Genomic DNA, 24744 nt, shown 5'->3' with positions numbered 1-24744 from the left:
CAACACTTACCTTGTATAAACTTGCTAGGTAGTGACTGGTTTTTATTAGGAAAGGCTGATTAACACCAGGGTGATCCATGTCATGTGTGGCAGCTGCCAGCAAACCCAACAGAACATCCCATGGGCAAACAGACTTGGCAATCTTCAAGGAAAAAGGAGACCATCATACATTGAGATAAAAATTATTAAAATGGAGATGTTGAGTTGTGATATCTGATAAATATTGAATCATAAGCAACTGGCACTTTACATTATAACAATGGCCTGTACTTTGCAATCGCAATAATGGTAAGGCTGTCGAGCACTTACCGTTACTATGGAGCAAATCAGAGAGCAACTTCAGGTGGCCGCACTTGCGCAGTTAAATGCGGCATCCAGAAGTTTCTGTCTGATTTGCCCTACTCCTCCTCCTCAAGCTTTGCTACACCTGTACCTTGCCAAGAGATTTGGCATTAAAACAGATGATGAAGGGAGTGAAGTTGCTGTTTTTACCCACTAAAAATGCCAGAAAATGTTAGGGTAGGTGCATTCAGGCGTAAGTGAATTTTCAATGGCGTATTAAGTCTGAATTAATGACAAACAACCTCTCTGGCACTGAAAATTAAATTTTACAAGTGTGGAGTCTCATTCCTTCAGAATTTCATTATTGTTAGAGATTTTTCAAAAAATTAAAAATTAAAATTATGTTTTACTTTTTCTTTGTCTCTTTGATCTCTCTCTCTTAATTCCATTTTTCTTTCCCTCTCTTTACTTTGCTTTCTGTATTCTAATTTAAACTTCCTGGGTTTAGACTCAGCAGACTAAAAAATTGGATTACACCCAAAAATGGGAGCGGGGATCGCGATGCATGATCGCTGGAGCGGGGATTTCAATGCGTGATCGCCCCACGCCCTTTGAAAGGAATATAGGCAGCATGCGACCTTTGTGCTGCTTGCTAATTACAATGATTATAATGTTCAGCCCACTGAACTTGCTGCTGAGTGGCTGAGTAGAGCGCTTGCTTTGGGAGTCTTGTGTTCGGCATGTGGACAATGTGGCCCGCCCAACAGAGCTGATCAAGTGTGGTCAGTGCTTCAATGCTGGGGATGTTGGCCAAAGCAAGCGCTCTACTCGGAACTCCTACACAGCAAGTGAGCCCCAGGTGGGCAGAGGAAACATTTCAAGGGCACCCTCAAAGCCTCCTTGATAAAGTGCAACATCCCCACCGACACCTGGGAGTCCGTGGCCAAAGACCACCCCAAGTGCAGGCAGAGCATCCGGGAGGGTGCTGAGCACCTCGAGTCTCGTCGCTGAGAGCATGCAGAAAACAAGCACAGGCAGCGGAAGGAGCGTGCGGCAAACCAGAATCCCCATCCACCCTTTCCTCCAACGACTGTCTGTCCCACCTGCGACAGAGACTGTAATTCCCGAATTGGACTGTTCAGTCACCTGAGAACTTACTTTTGGAGTGGAAGCAAGTCTTCCTCGATTTCGAGGGACTGCCTATGATGATGAGTTGCTGAACACTCAGCAGGGGGTCCAAATTTGTGCGAGGCCAACACCAATGAGGCTAGCTTGTCCCCTTCTTTATTGCCTCTGCATAATCTCCCTGGCATGCTGCAGGCCAAGGGGGATGACAACTAGAGCACCCATGGCTAGGAACACGTGGTCTGACCAGAACTCTTGATGTCAGAAGCAAGGTCTTCTCCACTTGCAACAATACTCCCCGTCACCTCACCAACTTTGAATAACTCTAGATAGCTCCAAACAGTTCCACAAACTTATACAGAGCCAGTAGAAATCAATCAATCAGCAACTAACCTTAGAGTGGTTGCTGATCCCTTTAAATATCATTGGTCGGGGGTCCTTGCTGGTGTTGACAAAAAAAATGGCAGCGCTGGCGTCAAATCAGCATTGCATACTGATTGCCATCACAATCTGCGCACTCTGCATACTTCCAGCGCACGCTCCTTACGCCCTCACCAAGATGCCGTCCAGCAAGGCACTCACCAGAAGTGTGTGGCGCTGTGCAGATGCCATTTTCGGCACAAAACGGCACCCTTAGTGCCGAAAAATCGTGCGTTACGGTGTCAAATTTTTCGCCATATGGGTCTCAGTGAGGATTCTTCAATCTGATTGGTTGAGGAGACAAGCTCAAAAGGATCTCTAATTACTGTTATTTGCCGTTCAAAAGCCCACAAAAAGTCTGTGGGGGCAGCTATAAATGTAATAAACAACAAGCGATGTTCCTTCACTGCTGACTGCAAAATCCAGGCGATTATTTCTGCAACTACAAAATATCTTTACCTCCATCTAATTTTTCACAATTAACTATGGTTTTGTTTTTACTTTAGTTTTTGGTTGTATTGTATTATTTTTGATCCCTGTAAGGTCAAAATGTTCTTAATTTCATGTAATCCATTCAGGAGACATGCTACATCAACCTACTTTATAGATGTCAATGCCAGCAGTCTTGTTCTTTGTATAATAAATGCCAGCAGTATCGACCCCAGGCCCAGGTGATTCATCTCAACTTTGAAAGCTTTACACTTTTTGATGAAATCCATTATTGTAAACTATTAGCGGTAATATTAATTATGGGGGTACACTCTGATCTCCAGAAGCAGAAACTTAATCTATTTCTACTCCTAAAGCTTGCGCTGTAATACGTTAAAAAATAAGGCAGGTCCTGTCTGCTGCAATAATTGCATAAGCACGTTAAGCACAGAATGAGTTAGGTACATTCAGTCTATCACGTACATTATTTCTCCATGCTTGTATGATCTTCTCTATCCTGGACTCTGCTGAACCCATTTAATCTGCAAAGTTGATCGCTGTGTGTCTGCCTGCCTCTAAAAGATCAAGTAAACCAAATCTTTCAACAATACAAAATTCCTTCCACTCACTCCCACTTCACTTGAATAAAAGGAAGATGGGCCAGGCCATGTTTGTGTGCTGAAAGATTTTCCTATGCAGACTCAGAATTCTAACTGAAATATTCAATACATGTAACTACTATTTTTCTTCTTGAAGTTAGGTTTTCAAGACAGACATAAATTAATAGAAACCCAAAACTTCAGGATATTGGGGAATAACTCCAACTAGAGGGATCTAATGACAATTAATTAGTGAGGAAGATTAATGTAACCAAAAAGGGTTGACATATTATGTGTGCAATTGACGATAGTACTTTCACAAAACTAATGTGCCCTGCCATGACCAGAGGAATTGCAGGCGTGCCTTAATGGCTACTTTACTCAGCAAAAAAAAACTGTTGAATTAATTAGTGCCAGTATACATTACTACACACTATTCCATACTGGCAGAACAATACGACAGGTCTATAATTGCAAGTTCATTAAAGAAAATAAACTGTTGTATATAATGGAATATATGACGAGAAATCCTATCACTGTTTGGAGCCTGTTATATATGGAAACTTGTATTTACTTTGTACAGCCACCAGAGGGCTCATCCCCTGTAGTCCCAAGGGATCCATGATCCCTTGGGAGCACAGGTATTTAAGGAGGTCTCACAGGTTAGAGAGGCACTCTGGAGACCTGCAATACAAGACTACGGCACCCCGGTTGACCACGAAGCAGAACCCATCATCCACAGCAGCCCAGCAGGACTCAACACACCAGGCAGCCCAGCGAGGGCCCAACAAATGATTCAACAATACCAGCTTTCACACCGAGACGATGAACCAGGGCAAGAAGGGCCCCAGATTGACTCACATTGTAAATAGTTACACTATTGACTTTGGCGGGGAGTGTTGTTATATATGTAAACTTGTATTTACTCTGTACAGCCACCAGAGGGCTCATCCCCTGGAGTCCTAAGGGATCCCATAATTCCTTGGGAGCACAGGTATTTAAGGAGGCCTCACAAGTTGGAGAGGCACTCTGGAGACCTGCAATAGAAGATTACGTTCACACTTTACTTTGAGCTCACAGTGTTCAGTCTGACTCTTTGTCCATACATAACAGAGCCAATACTTGGGAGGATATTTTGTACATGCATAGGATTTCCCTTTTGATTTCCTCCCAGCGGAACAATTACTCTAAAAACAGTGGACTTAGTAGCACCATTATTTCGATCAGCTTTTGCTCTGCACATCCCCTCTATCACATGACATTTAAATGAGAATCTTCCCTCCTGATTCCTGACTTCAGTCCAGGTTTCCCCATAAAATTAAAAAACAGACAGTGCATCATGTAGATACAAGAAGAGGAGTTTTAAAGTTCAACTGTGGCAACCAGAACTGAAATTAAACATCACAATGCTGACGGAGTGGTGCAACAGCTGGGATGGAACATGCTGCTTGAAATGAGAAAGAGGAAACATTTATTTGTGCGACATCACCCAACATGAAGAGAAATGGTTTGGTGAAAATAATCTTTGTTATGTTCATCCTTGCCTTATACAAGAGTCGGACGATTTCTTTGGGGGGAGGCATCTTATATATTTGTCCCCATTCCCAGAGTGAACCTTAATGTTTAATATGAATGTATAGTTTATGTTTTCCCATCTTTCTAAATGTATTTAGTTATTCCGGAGCCAATGGCAACTGCCTTTAAGGTTCAATCTGGAAAGAGGGGACAAATATAAAGTATTATAATATGATGATGTGGCTGAATTTTTAAGGAGGAAAAATATATTTTAGAAAATGTGCTAAACATCAATGCTTTCCCCACTGTTAATCAATTATATTTCTAATGTTTGAATTGCACAAACCAGGGAGAAAATCTAAGTAAAATATATAAATTCTTTGGAGCTTCTCTTATTTTTTTCTTACCTTCGGTTCCTTTAGGTAACAGTGCATGGCCTGAGTTACATCAGCAGCATGTACTGCATTGTGATAAGGGTTGTTACGGTGGTAGTCCTCCTGAACCATAACTGCACAGAAAGCAAAAGGTTATTTTATCACTTCCATAAGAACACAAGAAATAGGAGCAGGAGCAGGCCATTCGGCCCCTCGAGCCTGTACTTCAACTCCACTTTCCTGCACTATTGCCATATCCCTTGATACTCCTAGAGTCCAAAAATCTATCAATCCCTATCTTGAATATATTCAATGACTGAGCATCCACAGCCCTCTGGGGTAGAGAATTCCAAAGATTCACCACCCTCTGAGTAAAGAGATTTCTCATCAGTCCTAAATGGCCGACCCCTTACTCTGAGACTGTGACCCCTGGTTCTAGACTTCCCAGCCAGAGGAAATAACCTCCTTGCATCTACCCGGTCAAGCTCTGTAACAATTTTGTATGTTTCAATGAGATCACCTCTCATTCTTCTAAACTCCAGAGAACATAGGCCTAGTCTACTCAATCTCTCCTCATAGGACAAGCCCCCATCCCAGTAATCAGTCTGGTGAACCTTCGTTGCACTCCCTCTATGGCAAGTATATCCTTCCTTAAGCAAGGAGACCAAAACTGTACACAATACTCCAGGTGCAGTCTCACCAGGGCCCTATATAATTGCAGTAAGACATCTTTACTCTTATACTCAAATCCTCTTGTAATAAAGGTCTACATACCATTTGCTTTCTTAATTGCTTGCTGTACCTGTTTGTTAACTTTCAGTGATTCGTGTACAAGGACACCCAGGTCCCTCTGAACACCAACATTTCTCAATCTCTCACCATTTAAAAATACTCTGCTTTTCTATTTTTCCTACCAAAGTGGATCACTTCACATTTCTTGCCCACTCATTAACCTATCTATATCCCCTTGAAGCCTCTTTGCATCCTGCTCACAACTTACGTTCCCACCTAGCTTTGTATCATCAGCAAACTTGATATATTACATTTGGTCCCCTCAATGAAATCTTTGATATAGATTATGAATAGCTGGGGCCCATGCACTGATCCATGTGGTACCCCACTAGTTATTTCTACTCTCTGTTTTTTGTCAGTTAACCAATCCTCAATCCATGCTAGTATGTTACCCCCAATCCCATGAGCCCTAATTTTGTTTAATAACCTTGTGTGGCACCTTAGCGAATGCCTTCTGATAATCCAAAATACACCACATCCACTGGTTCCCCCTTATCTATTCTATTAGTTACAACCATTTGTCAAACATGATTTCCCTTTCATAAATTAGTGTTGACTCTGCCCAATCCTATTATTCTTTTCCAAGTGCCCTGTTACCACGTCCATAATAGATTCTAGCATTTCCCTATTACTGATGTCAAGCTAACTGGTCTGTAGTTCCCCTTTTTCTCTCTCCCTCCTTTGTTAAATAGCGGAGTTACATTTGCTACCTTCCAATCCATGGGAACCATTCTAGAATCTTTGGAAGATGACAACCAATGCACCCACTATCTCTATAGCCAACGCTTTCAAAACCCTAGGATGTAGACCATCAGTTCCAGAGGATTTATCGGCTTTCAGTCCTATTAATTTCTCCAGAATTTTTTTTTTACGCATACTAATTTCTTTCAGTTCCTCATTCTCGCTGGACCCTTGGTTCTCCACTATTTCTGAGAGGTTTATTGCGTCTTCTTCCGTGAAGACAGACACAAAGTATTTGTTTAATTTCTCTGCCATTTCCTTATTCTCCATTATAATTTCTCCTGTCTCAGCCTGTAAGGGACCCACATTTACTTTCACTAATCTTTTCCTTTTTACATAACTATAAAAGCTTTTACAGTCTATTATTATGTTGTTCGCTAGTTTACTCTGTATTCTATTTTCCCTTTCTTGATCAATTTCTTAGTCCTCCTTTGCTGAATTCTAAAATTCTCTCAATCCTCTTACAACTTACAAATTTGATCAAAATATCTGGGAATATTAAAGATATCCAAGAGACAATTCTTTAAATGTATGCTAGCAAATTTATTTCAGAACTTAATTTGAACACTAATGAATTAACATCATACTTCAAATTGATAAAATCTTATGTTGAAGACTGCAACAAAATCTTGCATTAAATAAATTTCACAATGTACCTTACGTTCTCCTTTCTGGTCTCCCAAGCTCCAATTCTATGATTCTATTCTATGATAATCTCCAACTCATCCAGAACATTTCCATCCCATTGTAAGTGCAGTTTACCTATAACCCTTTTCCTGCTGACATACAATTCCCAAATGTATTGATTTCAAAATCTTTATTCACAAATCTCTCTTAAGCCTCACTCTACCCAATCCTATCCTCTCCAGATTTCTCTAGCTCTACAATCCCATTTACACTATCTGGACTTGCAACTCGACTCTACAGTATACATTCCACCTCTCTACTAAGACTGTAACCAACTAGTCTTACTAGAGAGTGGAAATATTAAGCATCAACCCCTCAGACCTCATTAATGCGTTACACTGCTATTAACCATTATCACCTTTACAAAGAAGTACAATCTGAAAAAAGACATCTGGTGAATACATAAGGCTACTTACCCAAAAATCGACGCAGTTTTACCAAATCTAAGTGGAAATGCTCAGTAAGTCCATGGTATTTAAATAAATGGAAGGTCAAAGTAACCAGACTATTTCCTGGAAGAGAAAAAAAATACGTGAAGCAAGTAAATTGTAATTACAATGGTAATTTCATTGTTGCACATTTAAGCTTTTTACAACAACAGTACTATGTTCAAGCATTTTGAACTTTCCAGAGCATATTATAATTGATATTATTTACATCCATATGGTCATACCACCACGGTAAGGGGCCGAAATTGTCCCTTTCTTTAAGAGCCATGACTGCCTCAAAGAGTCAGTGTGAATGGTTTGAATTCATACGGATGTTGCAGTTATTTTTTTTTTTATTCGTTCATGGGATGTGGTTGTCGCTGGTAAGGCCAGCATTTATTGCCCATCCCTAATTGCCATTGAGAGGTTGGTGGTGAGCCGCCGCCTTGAACCGCTGCAGTCCGTTTGGTAAAGGTATTCCCACAGTGCTGTTATGGAAGGAGTTCCAGGTTTCTGACCAGGCGACGATAAAGGACCAGCGATATATTTCCAAGTCAGGATGGTTGTAACTAGGGAGGGACGGACTCGCAGGTGATGGTGTTTCTATGCGCCTGATGCCCTTGTCCTTCTAGGTGGTAGAGGTCGCGGGTTTGGGAGGTGCTCTCGAAAAAGCCTTGGCGAGTTGCTGCAGTGCATCTTGTAGATGGTAAACACTGCAGCTATGGTACGCCAGTGGTGGAGGGAGTGAATGCTAATCAAGCGGGCTGCTTTGTCCTGGATGGTGTCGAGCTTGAGTGTTGTTGGAACTGCACTGATCCATGCAAGTGGAGAGTATTCCAACATACTCCTAACTTGTGCCTTATAGATAGTGGAAAGGCTTTGGGGTATACAGTAAATGCAACCTGAATCTGGAATCAGGACCTGACCTAGTGATGCCACAAACTCTGTTCACTAGCCACCGACTCCATTCCTCTCCCTAACATCCGTCTGAGGCTGAACCAGACTGTTTGCAACCTTGGTGGCATATTTGACAGTGAAATGAGATTCCGACCATATATCCGCAAAATAAATAAGACCGCCTAGTTCCAAAACCGTACCATCGCCCGTCTCCACATTTGCTTCAACTCTTCCACTGGTGAAACCCTCATCCATGTCTTTATTACCTCGAGACTTGACTATTCCAACACACTGCTGGCTGGCATTCCACGTTCTATCTTACTTAAACTTGTCATCCAAAACTTGGCTGCCCATCTCCTAACTCGCACCAAGTCACTTTCACCTATCATCCCTGTGCTCACTGACCTTCATTGGCTCCCGGTTAACAATGTCTAGATTTCAAAATTCTCATCCTTGTTTTCAAATCCCTCAATGGCCTCGTCCCTCCCTATCTCTGTAATCTCCTCCAGCCCCACAGCAGCCCACCCATCCACCCCCAGAGATATCTGTGCTCCTCTAATTCTGTCCTTTTGAGCACCTCTGATTATAGTCACTCAACCATTGGTGCCCTTGCTCTGTTGCCAAGGCCCTAATCTCTGGAATTCCCTCCATAAATCTCTCCGCCCCTCTACTCCTCTTTCCTCGCTTAATATGCGCCTTAAAACCTACATCTTTGACCAAGCTTTTGGTCATCTGCCCTAATTTCTCCTTATGTGGCTTGGTATCAAATGTTTGTCTTATAATACTCCTGTGAAGCACCTTGGAACATTTTAATACATTAAAGGCGTGACAAACTCCCACTACCTCTCCTGAAGGCGCTGCCCAGTGCCGAGCTTACGACTCACATCCCACCATTGGCAACTAGGCCCATACAGTAGAGCCTGGTCTCCAGTCGTCTTGGACCCCTTTGCCACTGGACCAAGACCTTGCTCTGCTAAGCCCGTGTGGTAGCCGATGTGCAACAGCCACCCCACGTTAAAAGAACTCACGCACAGGCATTTCCTACCCTTCAAAATGAAGTTTGGGACCTGGAACGTCAGGACCCTCAGGACAACCCCAACAGCGACAGACCGGAATGCCGCACAGCTAAATCGAGCACAGACAGTGGAAGGAGCGTGCGGCAAACCAGGCTCCCCACCCACCCTTTCCTTCAACCACTGTCTGCCCCACCACCTGTGACAGAGACTGTAATTCCTGCATTGAACTGTACAGCCACCAGAGAACTCACTTTGAGAGTGGAAGCAAGTCTTCCTCGATTTCGAGGGACTGCCTATGATGATGATGATGATGATGATAAAATACAAGTTGTTGTTGTTGAGAACTCCCTGGTTAAGGTAGCCTCAGTGCACTTTGCTTTACATTCTCTTTGGGTCTTGACACCCGATTTATATTACACATATTTAGGGTTGAAGCAAAGTGCAATAGTTTTGCATAGATGCTAACTGTGCAGTGTGAATGTATTGTGAGAGGAGCACCCTTTGTATTCCACAGTAACATTTTCATAACCTGAATCAACTATCCTTGTGGCCTGAGTCAGATTGTCAATTTCAGACCAAATAATGGGCAATTTTGTGCTGTTGGCCCAGACGCATTAGAAACTCTGCTCAGGATAATCAAACTCAAGTTCTTAGAAACTGACTTCCATCCCAAAAGTCTGGCTGCTTTCAAACCTGGATCCCAGAGGTGAAAATATAGTTATCAAATGCTGGGCATTTTGGATCTCGGTTTGTGATGCTCGCACACAATGCCTCCAATGTTTGCTGATTTCTGAGAACTGAAAAAATGCCCCATAATCTTTTGTGCATTTCCTTGTATATGCACAGTGTATTTCCATGCCTATACAGAACAGATAATGTACAAAGGATTATGGACAATTTCATAATTCCAGAGGGCCCTTACAAAGTCTGGTTGGAAAAGTTAGCATTTCCTTTTTTTGACTGACCTAAGTGATGGGTGGTATTGCAGAGATAAGACCATAAAAAGAAATAAGCAGTTCAAAACCTTAACATATAAAGTAAGAAGAGCTCAGACTATGCAGTAATGGCCGTGGATGAAGAATAGGCAGACAAAGGAATAAAGATATGGGAGTATTGCCTGAACTTCTTGACTCTCTTCAATTACTGTAAACCATTTATTTTTCATAAGATGACTCTTCTGATCTAACTGCAGGATTGACACCGATCTCATCTTTCAGAACTTCCCTAATCTTTACTAATGCAGTAGAAGCAAATCCTCAAGGTATTTCTCCATTGCAGACGTCACCTAGTTAAAATCAGAAAGTCCCTAAAAATTCTAAAACCTTTGAAACACAATGGTAGGTTAAGGCTGGTCAACAGCTGACATACTTCTTTTTATCACTATTTTAAATTTAAACTTGATTTCCCGAGTCCAGACATCAGAATCACCTTATTGCTTCTGGGCTGAAATATAACAAATCGCTTTGGACTTAAGTAACCAAAACATTTGCTGTAATCTTTAATTCACAATAGATAAAACAAATAGGATGTTGGGCTTACATTGCTAAACCAGTTGAATTCAAATCCCAAGAGGCCATGCTGAAGCTACGCAGTGCCCAGGTCAGGCAGCACTTGGGAGTACCTGTACTATGTACAGTTCTGGTCATTGCACATAGTTGCCACACTCATGTTTTGGACAAATGGTCAGTGTTTTTGAATGCCATCCATGCCAACAGTGCGGTGCCTCCAATGCTCACTGATTTTCAGATACTGAAAAGAAATCAGCCAGAAAACCTGTCCTGAAGCAATACACATGCACAGCAGCAACAACTTAAGGCACTGTGGGATAATTTCAGGAGCTCCTGAACAGTTATGTCAATCAGGTGAATATTGGCAGCTCTGATGCAGGAATGTTAACTGGAAAATATTCTGTTTCCCTTGTTAAACCCAGTAACTGGCTTAATACTGATTATTTTATCTATAAAATGATCACAGTGCTGTATTGAACTCAGCAAACCGTTTCTTCATTTCAGAGGCCATTTTATTCAGAAGGCTGAAGTATGCAGGTTAGAGAGTCAACCCGTCCAAATGAAGTAGCTTTCACTTTCACTTGATCACTAATTCAGCGCCTGGCAAACAGACAAAGACAACTCACGTGTACCCTCACTAAAAGCATTCAAGTGGCTATCTGGCCAGCAATACAAATAATACTCCCTTCACTTCAGGGAACCTGGCCAAATTCCTAAATAGAGGAGCCAAACGAAATAGATACATGGGTCAAGTTTAGCCTGTGCTAAGGAGCCAGAGACAGGTACCAGTTTCTCAAATATAGACACTCAGGATCTTCAAGCTAGATAAGGTATATGGCATGATTCAACAGCTACCCAAAATAACTACTCATATCTCCAGTACACAATCAAAATAACTCTTAAAATCTAAGACTGCTGATAACTTCCATCAGTCTACTCCAGCAACATAGGTCAGACATTGAAACCATATCTTTCAACAGTCCAAATTTTGAGGCACAAACAGTATTATGATGGTGAAATGATGCATAGGTCTGCAATTTCTTGTGCTCACAAGCATGCTCTGTGCAGATTTCAAAGGTTTTCTTGGATGTTTCAAGATTCATCATCATCATAGGCAGTCCCTCGGAGTCGAGGAAGACTTGCTTCCACTCTTAGCATGAGTTCTTAGGTGGCTGTACAGTCCAACACAAGAACCACAGTTTCTGTCACAGGTGGGACAGACAGTGGTTGAGGGGAAGGGTGGGCAGGGAGCCTGGTTTGCTTCACGCTCCTTCTGCTGCCTGCGCTTGATTTCTGCATGCTCTTGGCGACAAGACTCGAGAAGCTCAGCGCCCTCCCTGATGCATTTCCTCCACTTAGGGCGGTCTTTGGCCAGGGACTCCCAGGTGTCAGTGGGGACGTTGCACTTTATCAGGGAGGCTTTGAGGGTGTCCTTGTAATGTTTCCTCTGCCCGCCTTTGGCTCGTTTGCCTTGGACGAGTTCCGAGTAGAGTGCTTACTATTTCAAGTCAATACACATTTGGGTATTAACTTCTGATGGGGGAAAAAAATCAAGAGTTAATAGTGACTCATTAACAATTCCTTTTAATATGCACATACAAATTGTTGTAGTGTAATGTTGAGCATCAAATGCTGAATACACTGCACAATGCATTTTAAAAGTGTCAGAAATTTATATTTTCCAGGTGGGTCAAGCCTCTAGAACCACCAAGGAAATACATTTTACATCATCAGAATTCACTTTGCTGTTCAATTTTTTTTTTTTAAATCCACCACTCTAAAAATTGCCCCTTTGTGTAATTTAGTTTTATCCCCCCTACAATATAACATGGCAAATTAGGTATAGCTGCAGCTTAAGTCATTAAGTAAAGGAGACCACATTCAGAAGACCAGACACACAAGCTGGACCACGGGCTGAAGGAGATGAGGATAAGGACTTTTAAATCAATGCACTGGGAGATAGAGAGCCAATTAAAGTTGTCACGTAAAAGGAAGGGTGGAGAACTAGGACTTGGTGCATTATGGGATACAAGTGACAGAGTTTGGCTAAACAGTCAGTTTATAGAGATGGTGGAGGAATCAAGGCTGAGGGAAGGGATAGACCTGGGTGTATTTGGCATATATGTAAAACTTATGAATGATATCAAGAGGAAAGAAAAGAAAGGGAATAGTAGACCAAGGCTGGAGCCCTGGGGCACACCCAAACTGGAGACGTCATTGCAGAAGACATGCTGGCTTTGTTGGGACAAGTTGGAGTTGAACCAGGCTGGGCAGTGACACCGAGGTAGACCACAGACGAATGACTGAGGAGCAGGACAGAGTGAACGAGTGTCAAATACCACAGAGAGGCAAAGGAGAATGAGGAAGGATAGTGCAACATGGTCACAATCACAAAGGATAGCATTAGTGGAATGGACCATTAGAGATAAGCTGCCTCAGTATAAACCATGGATTGATTTTAGGACTTTTTGCAACCTGTGGATCTGGCTCCTCAATGCAACAAAATGTTCAGCTCCAAAGACAGGATTTGTATATGATTATTCAGTATTTAAAGACATTTTCCACTCAAGGATGTACATTTCAAGGATATTCAACTAAGTCTGCACAAGTTATTCTAATCTTGTCCAGATTATCGAGACCATAGAAGAGCAAAGTTTTGGGCTATCTTTAAAATTCCATTGACGTATTTGATGGGGCTCAGAAAAGAGAGAAACAGGGGGTTCTAGAGAGGTAAACCTGAAAAGATGACAGAACTTTAAAATGCATCATCAACAAATAACCCATCAGGGAGCTGTCACAATGTTGAAAAGAACTCTTTCTAATGCTGGGTGCTGACTCTGACATTCCAACAGAAATTAAGTATCAGTAAGGACCCAAGCCATTAGAATATTGAAAAAATACAGGGAACAAGAAAAGATCATTCAGATAATGCAGAGGTAAGCAAGCCATTATGTATTTCGGAACTTAAAGGGTATAATTATAAAGGTTGCATAAACTTAGGTTGTATTCCCTTGAATTTAGACGGTTGATATAATCAAAGTGCTTAAAATGGTAACAGGATTCAATAGCGCAGATACAGAAAACTGCTTTCTCTGGTGGGGGAATCCAGAACAAGAGGACATAATCTTAAAATTAGAACCAGGCCACTTAGTAATTAAATCAGGAAGTACTTTTTCACACAAAAATAATGGAAATCTGGAACTTTCCCCAAAAGGCTGTGGATGCTGGGTCAATTGAAATTTTCAAGACTGCAATCAATGGATTTTTCTCAGGTAATAGTATCAACTGCGGTTAGATGAAGTTGAGGTACAGATCAGCCATGAATGGCGGATCAGGCACAAGGAGTTGAATGGCTAACTCATGTTCCTATTGACTTGGACTACAAACACAGAACTCAAGGACACGGTTCAAAACTAACATGCCTCAAGCTAGACGCGAGTTTAGAAGCAACCCCCCCTCCCTTTTCCCACAGCCTCTGAGACCTAGAGAGTCACATGTGCAAGTTTTCCGATAGGTGACATTGTAAGCAGTGTAAATGGAAGCATAAAATTACAGAAATATAGTAACAGATTAAATGAATGGGCAAAACTGTGGCAAATAGATTTCAATGTTCAAAGTGAGATCATCCACTCTGGATCTAAAAAGGAGAGATTAGAGTACTTTTAATGGTGAAAAGCTAGAAACAGTGAAGGTCCAAAAAGACTTATGGGTCCCTATACATACATCATTAAAATGTCATGGACAGTTACAGAAAATAGTCAAAAAGGCTAATGGAATGCTTGCCTTTATGTATAGAGGACTAGATTACAAGTGAGTAGAAGTTGTTACGCCTGTACAAAATCCTAGTTAGACCACACCTTAGGAAGCATATACTAGTATGGAGAGAGTGCAGTGTAGATTTACCAGAATGATACCTGGACTCTAAGGGTTCAATTACGAGGAGCGTTTACACAAATTAAGGATAGTGTTAAATCCAAGAGGCATATAAATTGGCCAGAAAAAGCAGAAAACCTGAGGACTGGGAGAAATTTAGAATTCAGCAGAGGAGGACAAAGGGTTTAATTAGGAGGGGGGAAGAGAGAGTATGAGAGGAAGCTTACTGGGAACATAAAAACTGACTGCAAAAGCTTCTATAGATATGTAAAGAGAAAAAGATTAGCGAAGACAAATGTAGATCCCTTGCAGTCAGAATCAGGTGCATTTATAATGGGAACAAAGAAATGGCAAACCAATTGAACAAATACATTGGTTCTGTCTTCACTAAGGAAGACACAAATAACCTTCCAGAAATACTAAGGGACCGAGGGTCTAGCGAGAAGGAGGAACTGAAGGAAATCCTTATTAGTCAGGAAATTGCGTTAGGGAAATTGATGAGATTGAAGACCGATAAATCCCCAGGGCCTGATAGTCTGCATCCCAGAGTACTTAGGCCTAGAAATAGTGGATGCATTGGTGGTCATTTTCCAACATTCTATAGACTCTGGATCAGTTCCTATGGATTGGAGGGTAGCTAATGTAACCCCACTTTTTAAAAAAAGGAGAGAGAGAGAAAACAGAGAATTATAGACCAGTTAGCCTGACATCAGTAGTGGGGAAAATGTTGGAATCAGTTATTAAAGATGTAATAGCAGCACATTTGGAAAGCAGTGAAAGGATCGGTCCAAGTCAGCATCGAATTGTGAAAGGGAATTCATGCTCGACAAATCTTCTAGAATTTTTTGAGGATGTAACTAGTAGAGTGGACAAGGGAAAACCAGTGGGTGTGGTGTATTTGGACTTTCAAAAGGCTTTTAACAAGGTCCCACACAAGAGATTAGTGTGCAAAATTAAAGCACATGGTATTGGGGGTAATGTATTGACGTGGATAGAGAACGGTTGGCAGACAGGAAGCAAAGAGTAGGAATAAACAGGTCCTTTTCAGAATGGCAAGCAGTGACTAGTGGGGTACCGCAAGATTCAGTTCTGGGACTCTAGCTCTTTACAATATACATTAATGATTTAGACGAAGGAATTGAATGTAATATCTCCAAGTTTGCAGATGACACTAAGCTGGGTGGCAGTGTGAGCTGTGAGGAGGATGCTAAGAGGCTGCAGGGTGACTTGGACAGGTTAGGTGAGTGGGCAAATGCATGGCAGATGCAGTATAATGTAGATAAATGTGAGGTTATCCACTTTGGTGGCAAAAACACGAAGGCAGAATATTATCTGAATGGTGACAGATGAGGAAAAGGGGAGATGCAACGAGACCTGGGTGTCATGGTACATCAGTCATTGAAAGTTGGCATGCAGGTACAGCAGGCAGTGAAGGCGGCGAATGGCATGTTAGCCTTCATAGTGAGGATTTGAGTATAGGAGCAGGGAGGTCTTACTGCAGTTGTACAGGCCACACCTTGAATATTGTGTACAGTTTTGGTCTCCTAATCTGAGGAAGGATATTCTTGCTATTGAGGGAGTGCAGCAAAGGTTCACCAGACTGATTCCCGGGATGGCAGGACTGACATATGAAGAAAGATTGGATCGACTAGGCTTATATTCACTGGAATTTAGAAGAATGAGAGGGGATCTCATAGAAACATATAAAATTCTGACGGGATTGGACAGGTTAGATCCAGGAAGAATACTCCCAATGTTGGGGAAGTCCAGAACCAGGGGTCACAGTCTAAGGATAATGGATAAGCCATTTAGGACCGAGATGAGGAAAAACTTCTTCACTCAGAGAATTGTGATCCTGTGGAATTCTCTACCAGAGAAAGTTGTTGAGGTCAGTTCGTTGGATATATTCAAAAGGGAGTTAGGTGTGGTCCTTATGGCTAAAGGGATCAAAGTGTATGGCGAGAAAGCAGGAATGGGGTACTAAAGTTGCATGATCAGCCATGACCATATTGAATGGTGGTGCAGGCTCGAAGGGCTGAATGGCCTACTGCTGCACCTATTTTCTATGTTTCTATGTATTCTCAGAATTTATGTTAAGGGGTGATTTGATTGAAGAGTTCCAGATATTAAGGGAAACTGATAAGATAGGAGACTAGGACTAGGGGATATATCCTAAAAATTAGAGCCAGATCTTTCAAGAATAAAGTTAGGAACTCCTTTTACACACAAACGGTGGTAGAAGTTTCAAACTCTTTTCTGCAAATGGCAGTTGATGCTGGTTCAATTGTTAATTTTAAATCTGAGATTGATAAATTTTTGCTAACCAAAGGTATTAAGGGATATGGGCCAAAGATGGGTAGATGGAATTCAGTCATAGATCAGCCATGATCTCATTGAATGGCAAAACAGGGCAAAGGGGCTAAATGGCCTACTCCAGTTCTTATGTTCCCTCTGCTCCTCTATACTAAAATCATAGAATCATAGAAATTTACAACACAAAAGGAGGCCGTTCGACCCTTCATTTCTGTGCTGTAAGAAAAAGAGCTATCCAACCTAATCCCACTTTCCAGCTCTTCGTCCGTAACCTTGTAGGTTACAGTACTTCAAGTGCATATCCAAGTACTTTTAAATGTGATGAGCATTTCTGCCTCAACCATCCTTTCGGGAAACGAGTTCCAGACCTGCGCATCACCCTGGACCGGAACTTAGGTTCCACCCCCTGCAGCATCGCCAGGCGAAAACACTGGCAGCTACCGGAAGCGTTCATTGGGAGACCAGGCGCTTTAGGAGTGATGCTTAAAGGCGAGGTGGCCAAGATCAGTGAAAAAACTTTTGCCATTGCTCTGTTTTGTCTTTTTTTGCAGCTTTCTCCCCCGCGATCAATCAGGCTGGCACTGTGCCGCAGCGCCTTGGGCTGAGGGGCCAGATCGCGGCTACAGTGGGTGTCCAGGTTAGGTTCTTCTTTTGCACAGCCTGCAGCGATGGCCCTTTCCTTTAAAGGGAGGGAAGGAATCTTCCAACACCGCAGCGCTGCACGGCCCATTCTGCAGCACTGCACACCTACCGCCCTGCCTCTTACATTCCAGGAAGGAAGTGGGGCGCTTGATTTAGAGCCGAATTTTTTTAAAGTTTGAAAACATTAGCGCAGAGCAGGGTGCTCCTGAATTTCTCCTCCTAAATCTATGCCCCCTGGTTATTGACCTTTCTGCTCGGGGAAATAGATCCTTCTTATCCACTCTATCTTGTCCCCTCATAATTTTATACACCTCAATCAAGTCTCCCTTCAGTCTCCTCTGTTCCAAAGAAAACAACCCCTGCCTATCCAATCTTTCCTCATAGCCAAAATTCTCCAGTCCTGCCTGGCAACAACCTTTTTAATCTCCTCTGGACCCTCTATAGTGCAATCACATCTTTCCTGTAATGTGGTGACCAGAACTGTACGCAGTACTCTAGCTATGGCCTAACTAGTGTTTTATACACTTCAAGCATAACCTCCCTGCTCTTATATTCTATGCCTTGGCTAATAAAGGAAAGTATTCCATATGCCTTCTTAACCAACTTATCTGTCCTGCTACCTGCAGGGATCTGTGGACATGCACTCCAAGGTCCTTCTGTTCCGGTACACTCAGTATCCTACCATTCATTGTGTATTCTCTTGCCTCGTTAGCCCTCCCTAAATGCATTATCTCACATTTCTCCGGATTGAATTCCATTTACCACTTTTCTGCCCACCTGACCAGTCCTGCAATCTGCAGCTTTCTTCCTCACTATCAACCACACGGCCAATTTGTGTATCATCTGCAAACTTTTTAATCATGCCCCCTACATTGAAGTCTAAGTCATTGACAGCAAGGGACCTAGTACTGAGCCCTACGGAACCCCACTGAAAACAGCCTTCCAGTCACAAAAACATCAGTTGACCATTACCCTTTGCTTCCTGCCACTGAGCCAGTTTTGTATCCAACTTGCCACTTTCCCTTCGATCCCATGGGCTTTTACTTTTCTGACTAGCCTGCCATGTGGGGCATTATCAAAAGTCTTGTTAAAATCCATGTAGATGACATCAAACGCACTACCCTCATCAACCTTCCTTGTTATCTCCTCAAATAATTCAATCAACTTAGTCAGACACAACCTTCCTTCCCTTAACAAATCCATGCTGACTTTCCTTGATTAATCCATGCCTTTCGAGATGACGATTAATACAACAACTTATAGTAAAACGTCCCAAGGCGTTGCACAGGGGTATGAGAAGACAAAAAATAAGACACCAAGCCACATAAGGAGACATTAGGGCAGGTGACCAAAAGTTTGGTCAAAGAGGTTAGTTTTGAGGAGCGTCTTAAAAGAGGAAAGCGAGACAGAGAGGTGGAGAGATTCAGGCAGGGAATTCCAGAGCTTAGGGCCTAGGCTGTGTTTTCGGATGATGTCACCAAGGGCAATATGTAGATGAGAAATAGGAGGGGACCAAAGATAGATCCTTGGGGGCCACCAGAGGTTACAGTGTACGGTGAGGCCACACCTAGAGTACTGCACAGTTTTGATCTCCTTATTTAAGGAAGGATATACTTGCATTGGAGGCAGGTCAGAGAAGGTTCACTCGGTTGATTCGAAATGAAGGGGTTGATTTATGAAGAAAGGTGAAGCATGTTGCGCCTGTACTCATTGGAGGTGAGATATGATCATATTGAGACATATAAGATAATGAGGGGGCTCGACAAGGTAGATGCAGAGAGGACGTTTCCACTCATAGCGGAGATAGTATTAGAATAAGGGGTCGCCCATTTAAAACTGAGATGAGGAGGAATTTCTTCTCTCGAGAGGGTTGTAAATCTGTGGAATTCTCTGCTCCAGAGAGCTGTGGAGGCTGGCTCATTGAATATATTTAAGGTGGGGTTGGACAGATTTTTGAGCGATAAGGGAGTAAAGGATTATGGGGAGCGGGCAGGGAAGTGGAGCTGAGCCCATGATTAGGTCAGCCATGATTTTATTTAATGGCGGAGCAGGCTCAAAAGGTCCAAATGGCCTACTCCTGCTCCTATTTCTTATGTTACGATGCGGCAGTGGGAAGAGAAGCCGTTGCAGGTGATTCTCTGGCTACGATAAGATAGATAAGAATGGAACCAGGTGAGCGTAGTCTCACCCAGCTGGACGAAGGCGGAGAGGCATTGGAGAAGGATGGCGTGGTCAACCGTGTCAAAGACTGCAGACAAGTCAAGAAGGACGAGGAATAGTTTGCCTTGGTCATCGTCACAAAGGATGTCACGTGTGACTTTGATGAGAGCCATTTTGGTACTGTGGAAGAGACGAAAACCTGATTGGAGGGAATCAAACATGGAGTTGCAGGAAAGATGGGCATGGAATTGGGAGGCGACAACACATTCAAGGACTTTGGAGAGGAAAGGGAAGTTGGAGATAGGGTGGTCATTTACAAGGTGAGAGGGGGTCAAGGGTTGTTTTTTGGAGGAGGGAGTGATGACGGCAGACTTGAAGGAGAGGGGGACAGTTAACAAGGTCAGCTAACATGGGAGCCATAAAAGGAAGTTGAGTGGTCAACAGTTTGGTGGGAATAGGGTCGAGGGAGCAGGAAGTGGGTCTCATGGACAAGATGAGCGCAGAGATGCCACGAGGGGAGAAACATCGGGCCCAAGTTTCCACAAGAAAAAAAACGGGCGCCCCTCCGAGCTGGGCGCCCGTTTTTCGCGCCTAAAAAAATCCTCGGTATTTTCCACCTACTTACAGGTCCTCTGGCCCTCGGCGCAGCCAGCACGAGCTGTGGGGGGGGGGGGGGGGGCGGAGCCAGGTCCCTGCGCTGAAAACAGTGCCGGGACCTCTGCACATGCACGCTACAGTCGGCACGCAAGTGCAGTAGCTCCAGGCGCCGAACTGTGTGGGAGGGGCCCGAAGCACGCAGCCCCTAGCCCTGGCTGAATGGCCTCACTGGGGCTGCGTGAATAAGGCTCCTCCCACGGCCAGCTCCTGCTCCCCGCCAAGACCCGACACCCGCTCCCCCCCCCCCCCCGCCGACCAGACCTGACCCGACACCCGCTCCCCCCCCCCCCCGCCGACCAGACCTGACCCGACACCCGCTTCCCCCACCCCCCCCCCCCTGACTGACCCGACCCGCGCTCCTGTTCCCCGACCCGACCCACTGGAACCAACTCCCGGACTGGATCCGATCTGACCTCTCCCTTCCTCACCCCGCCCCTCGCTCCCTCTCTCTCTCCCTCCCTCCCCCTCTCCCCCTCCCTCTCTCTCTCTCTCTCCCCCTCACCCCCTCTCTCTCTCTCCCTCCCTCCCTCTCTCCCTCACCCCCTCTCTCTACCCCTCCCCTCTCTCCCTCACCCCCTCTCTCTACCCCTCCCCTCTCTCCCTCACCCCCTCTCTCTACCCCTCCCCTCTCTCTCTCTCTCTCTCTCTCTCTCCCCCTCCCGCTCAGCAACACGAACGGCTTTCTCCCCCCCCACCCTCCCGCTCAGTGGCACGAACGGCTGCAGAATTCTCCCTGGCTGAAGCACTTCCACACAAGTAGGAAGATGGTTTATTTAATCTTTTCTTGGCTTATAAATGTTTATTCAGGTTGGATTTATTTGTATAATATTTGTAGAAGTATAAATAAGGATTTATTGTCGAATTTAATGAGTTCCCTTCCCTCCCACCTCGTTTTGGACGCCTAATTTGTAACCTGTGCCTGATTTTTTAATGTGTAGAACAGATTTTTTCAGTTCGACAAAAATCTTCACTTGCTCCATTCTACTTTAGTTTGGAGTACATTTCCACTGTGGAAACTTTCAAATCAGGCGTCAGTGGCCGGACACGCCCCCTTTTGAAGAAAAAATTCTGTTCTAAACTAGAACTGTTCTACCTGACTAGAACTGCAGAAAAAAAAATGTGGAGAATTGCGATTTCTAAAATAGTCCGTTCTCCACCAGTTGCTCCTAAAAATCAGGCGCGAATCATGTGGAAACTTGGGCCCATAGAAACTAGGTGCAGGAGTAGGCCATTCGGCCCTTCGAACCTGCACCACCATTGAATAAGATCAAGGCTCATCATTCACTTCAGTACCCTTTCCTGCTTTCCCTCCATACCCCTTGATCCCTTTAGCCGTAAGGGCCATATCTAACTCCCTCTTGAATATATCCAATGAACTGGCATCAACAACTCTCTGCGGCAGGGAATTCCACAGGTTAACAACTCAGTGAAGAAGTTTCTCCTCATCTCAGTCCTAAATGGCTTACCCCTTATCCTTCGACTATGTCCCCTGGTTCTGGACTTCCCCAACATTCTTCCTGCATCTAACCTTTCCAGTCCCATTAGAATCTTATATGTTTCTATGAGATCCCCTCTCATCCTTCTAAACTCCAGTGAATACAGGCCCAGTCGATCCTGTCCCTCCTCATATGTCAGTCCTGCCATCCCAGGAATCAGTCTGGTGAACCTTCACTGCACTCCCTCAATAGCAAGAACGTCCTTCCTCAGATTAGGAGACCAAAACTGAACACAATATTCCAGGTGAGGCCTCACCAAGGCCCTGTACAGCTGCAGTAAGACCTCCCTGCTCCTATAGTCAAATCCCCTAGCTATGAAGGCCAACATACCATTTGCCTTCTTCACCGCCTGCTGTACCTGCATGCCAACTTTCAATGACTGATGTACCATGACACCATAGATTAAAGTCGCCCATGATAACTGCTGTACCTTTATTGCATGCATCCCTAATTTCTTGTTTGATGCTGTCCCCATCCTCACTACTACTGTTTGGTGGTCTGTACACAACTCCCACTAGCGTTTTCTGCCCTTTGGTATTCCGCAGCTCTACCCATACAGATTCCACATCATCCAAGCTAATGTCCTTCCTTACTATTGCATTAATTTCCTCTTTAGCCAGCAACGCTACCCCACCTCCTTTTCCTTTCTGTCTATCCTTCCTGAATGTTGAATACACCTGGATGTTGAGTTCCCAGCCTTGGTCACCCTGGAGCCACGTCTCCGTGATGCCAATTGTATCATATTCATAAATTGCTGCCTATGCAATTAATTCGTCCACCTTATTACGAATACTCCTCACATTGAAGTACAGTGCCTTCAGGCTTGTCTTTTGAACACACTTTGCCCCTTTAGAATTTTGCTGTAATATGGCCCTTTTTGATTTTTGCATTGGGTTTCTCTGCCCTCCACTTTCACTTTTCCTCTTTCTATCTTTTGCTTCTGCCTCCATTCTACTTCCCTCTGTCTCCCTGCATAGGTTCCCATCCCCCTGCCATATTAGTTTAACCCCTCCCCAACAGCACTAGCAAACACTCCCCCTCAGACATTGGTTCCGGTCCTGCCCAGTTGCAGACCATCCCCCCCCAGAACCGGTTCCAATGTCTCAGGAATTTGAATCCCTCCCTTCTGCACCACTCCTCAAGCCACGTATTCATCTGAACTATCCTGCGATTCCTACTCTGACTAGCACGTGGCACTGGTAACAATCCTGAGATTACTACCTTTGAGGTCCTACTTTTAAAATTTAACTCCTAGCTCCCTAAATTCATACCGTTTTTTACCTATATCGTTGGTACCTATATGCACCACGACAACTGGCTGTTCACCCTCCCCCTCCAAAATGTCCTGCAACCGCTCTGAGACATCCTTGACCCTTGCACCAGGGAGGCAACATACCATCCTGGAGTCTCGATTGCGGCCACAGAAACGTCTATCTATTCCTCTTACAATAGAATCCCCGACCACTATAGCTCTCCCACTCTTTTTCCTGCCCCCCTGTGCAACACTTGTGGCTTTATGAGCAGATAAACTGAATCATCACACTGAATGGTTCAATGTGTACCACAATGAAATGTGAACACTGGCTCAGATAACTCTTTTGACACATGACTGTGGTGGTCTCTCCAAAAAAGATGTCAAACTCGTAAAGATCATCAAACAGGCGGCTGCTACAGTAAATTAGTTATTTTTATGCTTTTTTAAATCCCCCTGAAAGCTGTATTCAGCCTTTCCACACCGCTCAAACACATCGGGGTGACTAAAATGAACATTAATTCCAGAAGGTTCTCTCTCTCCTGATCTGGCGCCGAACCAATTAATCAGATAGACTTACTGCTAATTTTTTAATTTAACAGTGCCATGACTTGGCTACTGCTGCCCTCCCCTGATGAGTCATCCCCCTCAACAGTACCCAAAACGGTGTATCTGTTTTGGAGGGGGATGACCGCAGGGGACCTCTGCACTATCTTCCTTCCACTGCTCTTCCTGTTGGTCACCCATTCCCTATCTGTCTGTGTAACCTTAACCTGCGGTATGACCAACTCACTAAATGGAATATTCATGGCATCCTCAGCATCGAGGATGCTCCAGAATGAATCCACCCGCAGCTCCAGTGCCGCAATGCAATCTGTCAGGAGCTGCAACAGGATACACTTCCCACACATGTCGTCGTCAGGTACACTGGAAGCGTCCCTGAGTTCCCACATCGCACAGGAGGAGAATGACACATGTCCGAGCTCTCCTGCCATGAGTTAACCCCTAGATTAACTTAATTTGGCAACAATGATAAAGGTTACCTGCTGATAAAGGAAAAGAAAAAGAAAAACTACTCACCAATCACCAGCCAATCACTTACCCCCTTGGCTGTGACGTCACCTTTCGATTTCTTTGTTTATGTTCTGTCCCTGCCCCTGCACATGACGCCTCCTTCCAACTGCCGCTGGCCTCCCGAACTCGCGGGCCTTTTATAGGCTGCTCCGACACCTCCTCTCAACTGCCGCTGGCCTCCCGAACTCGCGGGCCTTTTATAGGCTGCTCCGACACCTCCTCCCGACTGCCGCTAGCCTCCCGAACTCGCGAGCCTTTTATAGGCCGCTCCGACACCTCCTCCCGACTGCCGCTGGCCTCCCAAACTCGCGGGCCTTTTATAGGCCGCTCCGACGCCTCTTCCCGACTGCCGCTGGCCTCCCGAACCCGCTGGCCTTTTATAGGCCGCTCCGACACCTCCTCCCGACTGCCGCTGGCCTCCCGAACCCGCTGGCCTTTTATAGGCCGCTCCGACACCTCCTCCC

The 24744-nt window shown here is 44.1% G+C and overlaps 1 protein-coding gene across 7 annotated transcripts in view; it reads right to left on the bottom strand.

Moving 5' to 3' along the window:
• LOC139274924 (high affinity 3',5'-cyclic-AMP phosphodiesterase 7A-like) overlaps window positions 1–24744 on the bottom strand; it is a 270952-nt gene that overhangs the window by 55192 nt on the left and 191016 nt on the right. For all 7 annotated transcript variants that reach the window (XM_070891671.1, XM_070891706.1, XM_070891663.1 and 4 more), the window contains 3 exons: window positions 7381–7476; window positions 4778–4878; window positions 11–142 (listed from right to left, as the gene is read on the bottom strand). In XM_070891671.1, coding sequence (XP_070747772.1) covers window positions 11–142; window positions 4778–4878; window positions 7381–7476 — 329 coding nt within the window. The remainder of the gene's footprint in view (window positions 1–10; window positions 143–4777; window positions 4879–7380; window positions 7477–24744) is intronic.

The sequence above is a fragment of the Pristiophorus japonicus genome, chromosome 1, assembly GCF_044704955.1.
Source record: "Pristiophorus japonicus isolate sPriJap1 chromosome 1, sPriJap1.hap1, whole genome shotgun sequence".
NCBI classification, from domain to species: Eukaryota; Metazoa; Chordata; class Chondrichthyes; family Pristiophoridae; genus Pristiophorus; species Pristiophorus japonicus.
Note: the sequence above shows the minus strand (reverse complement) of the source record. Positions and strands in the feature narration are given on the sequence as shown.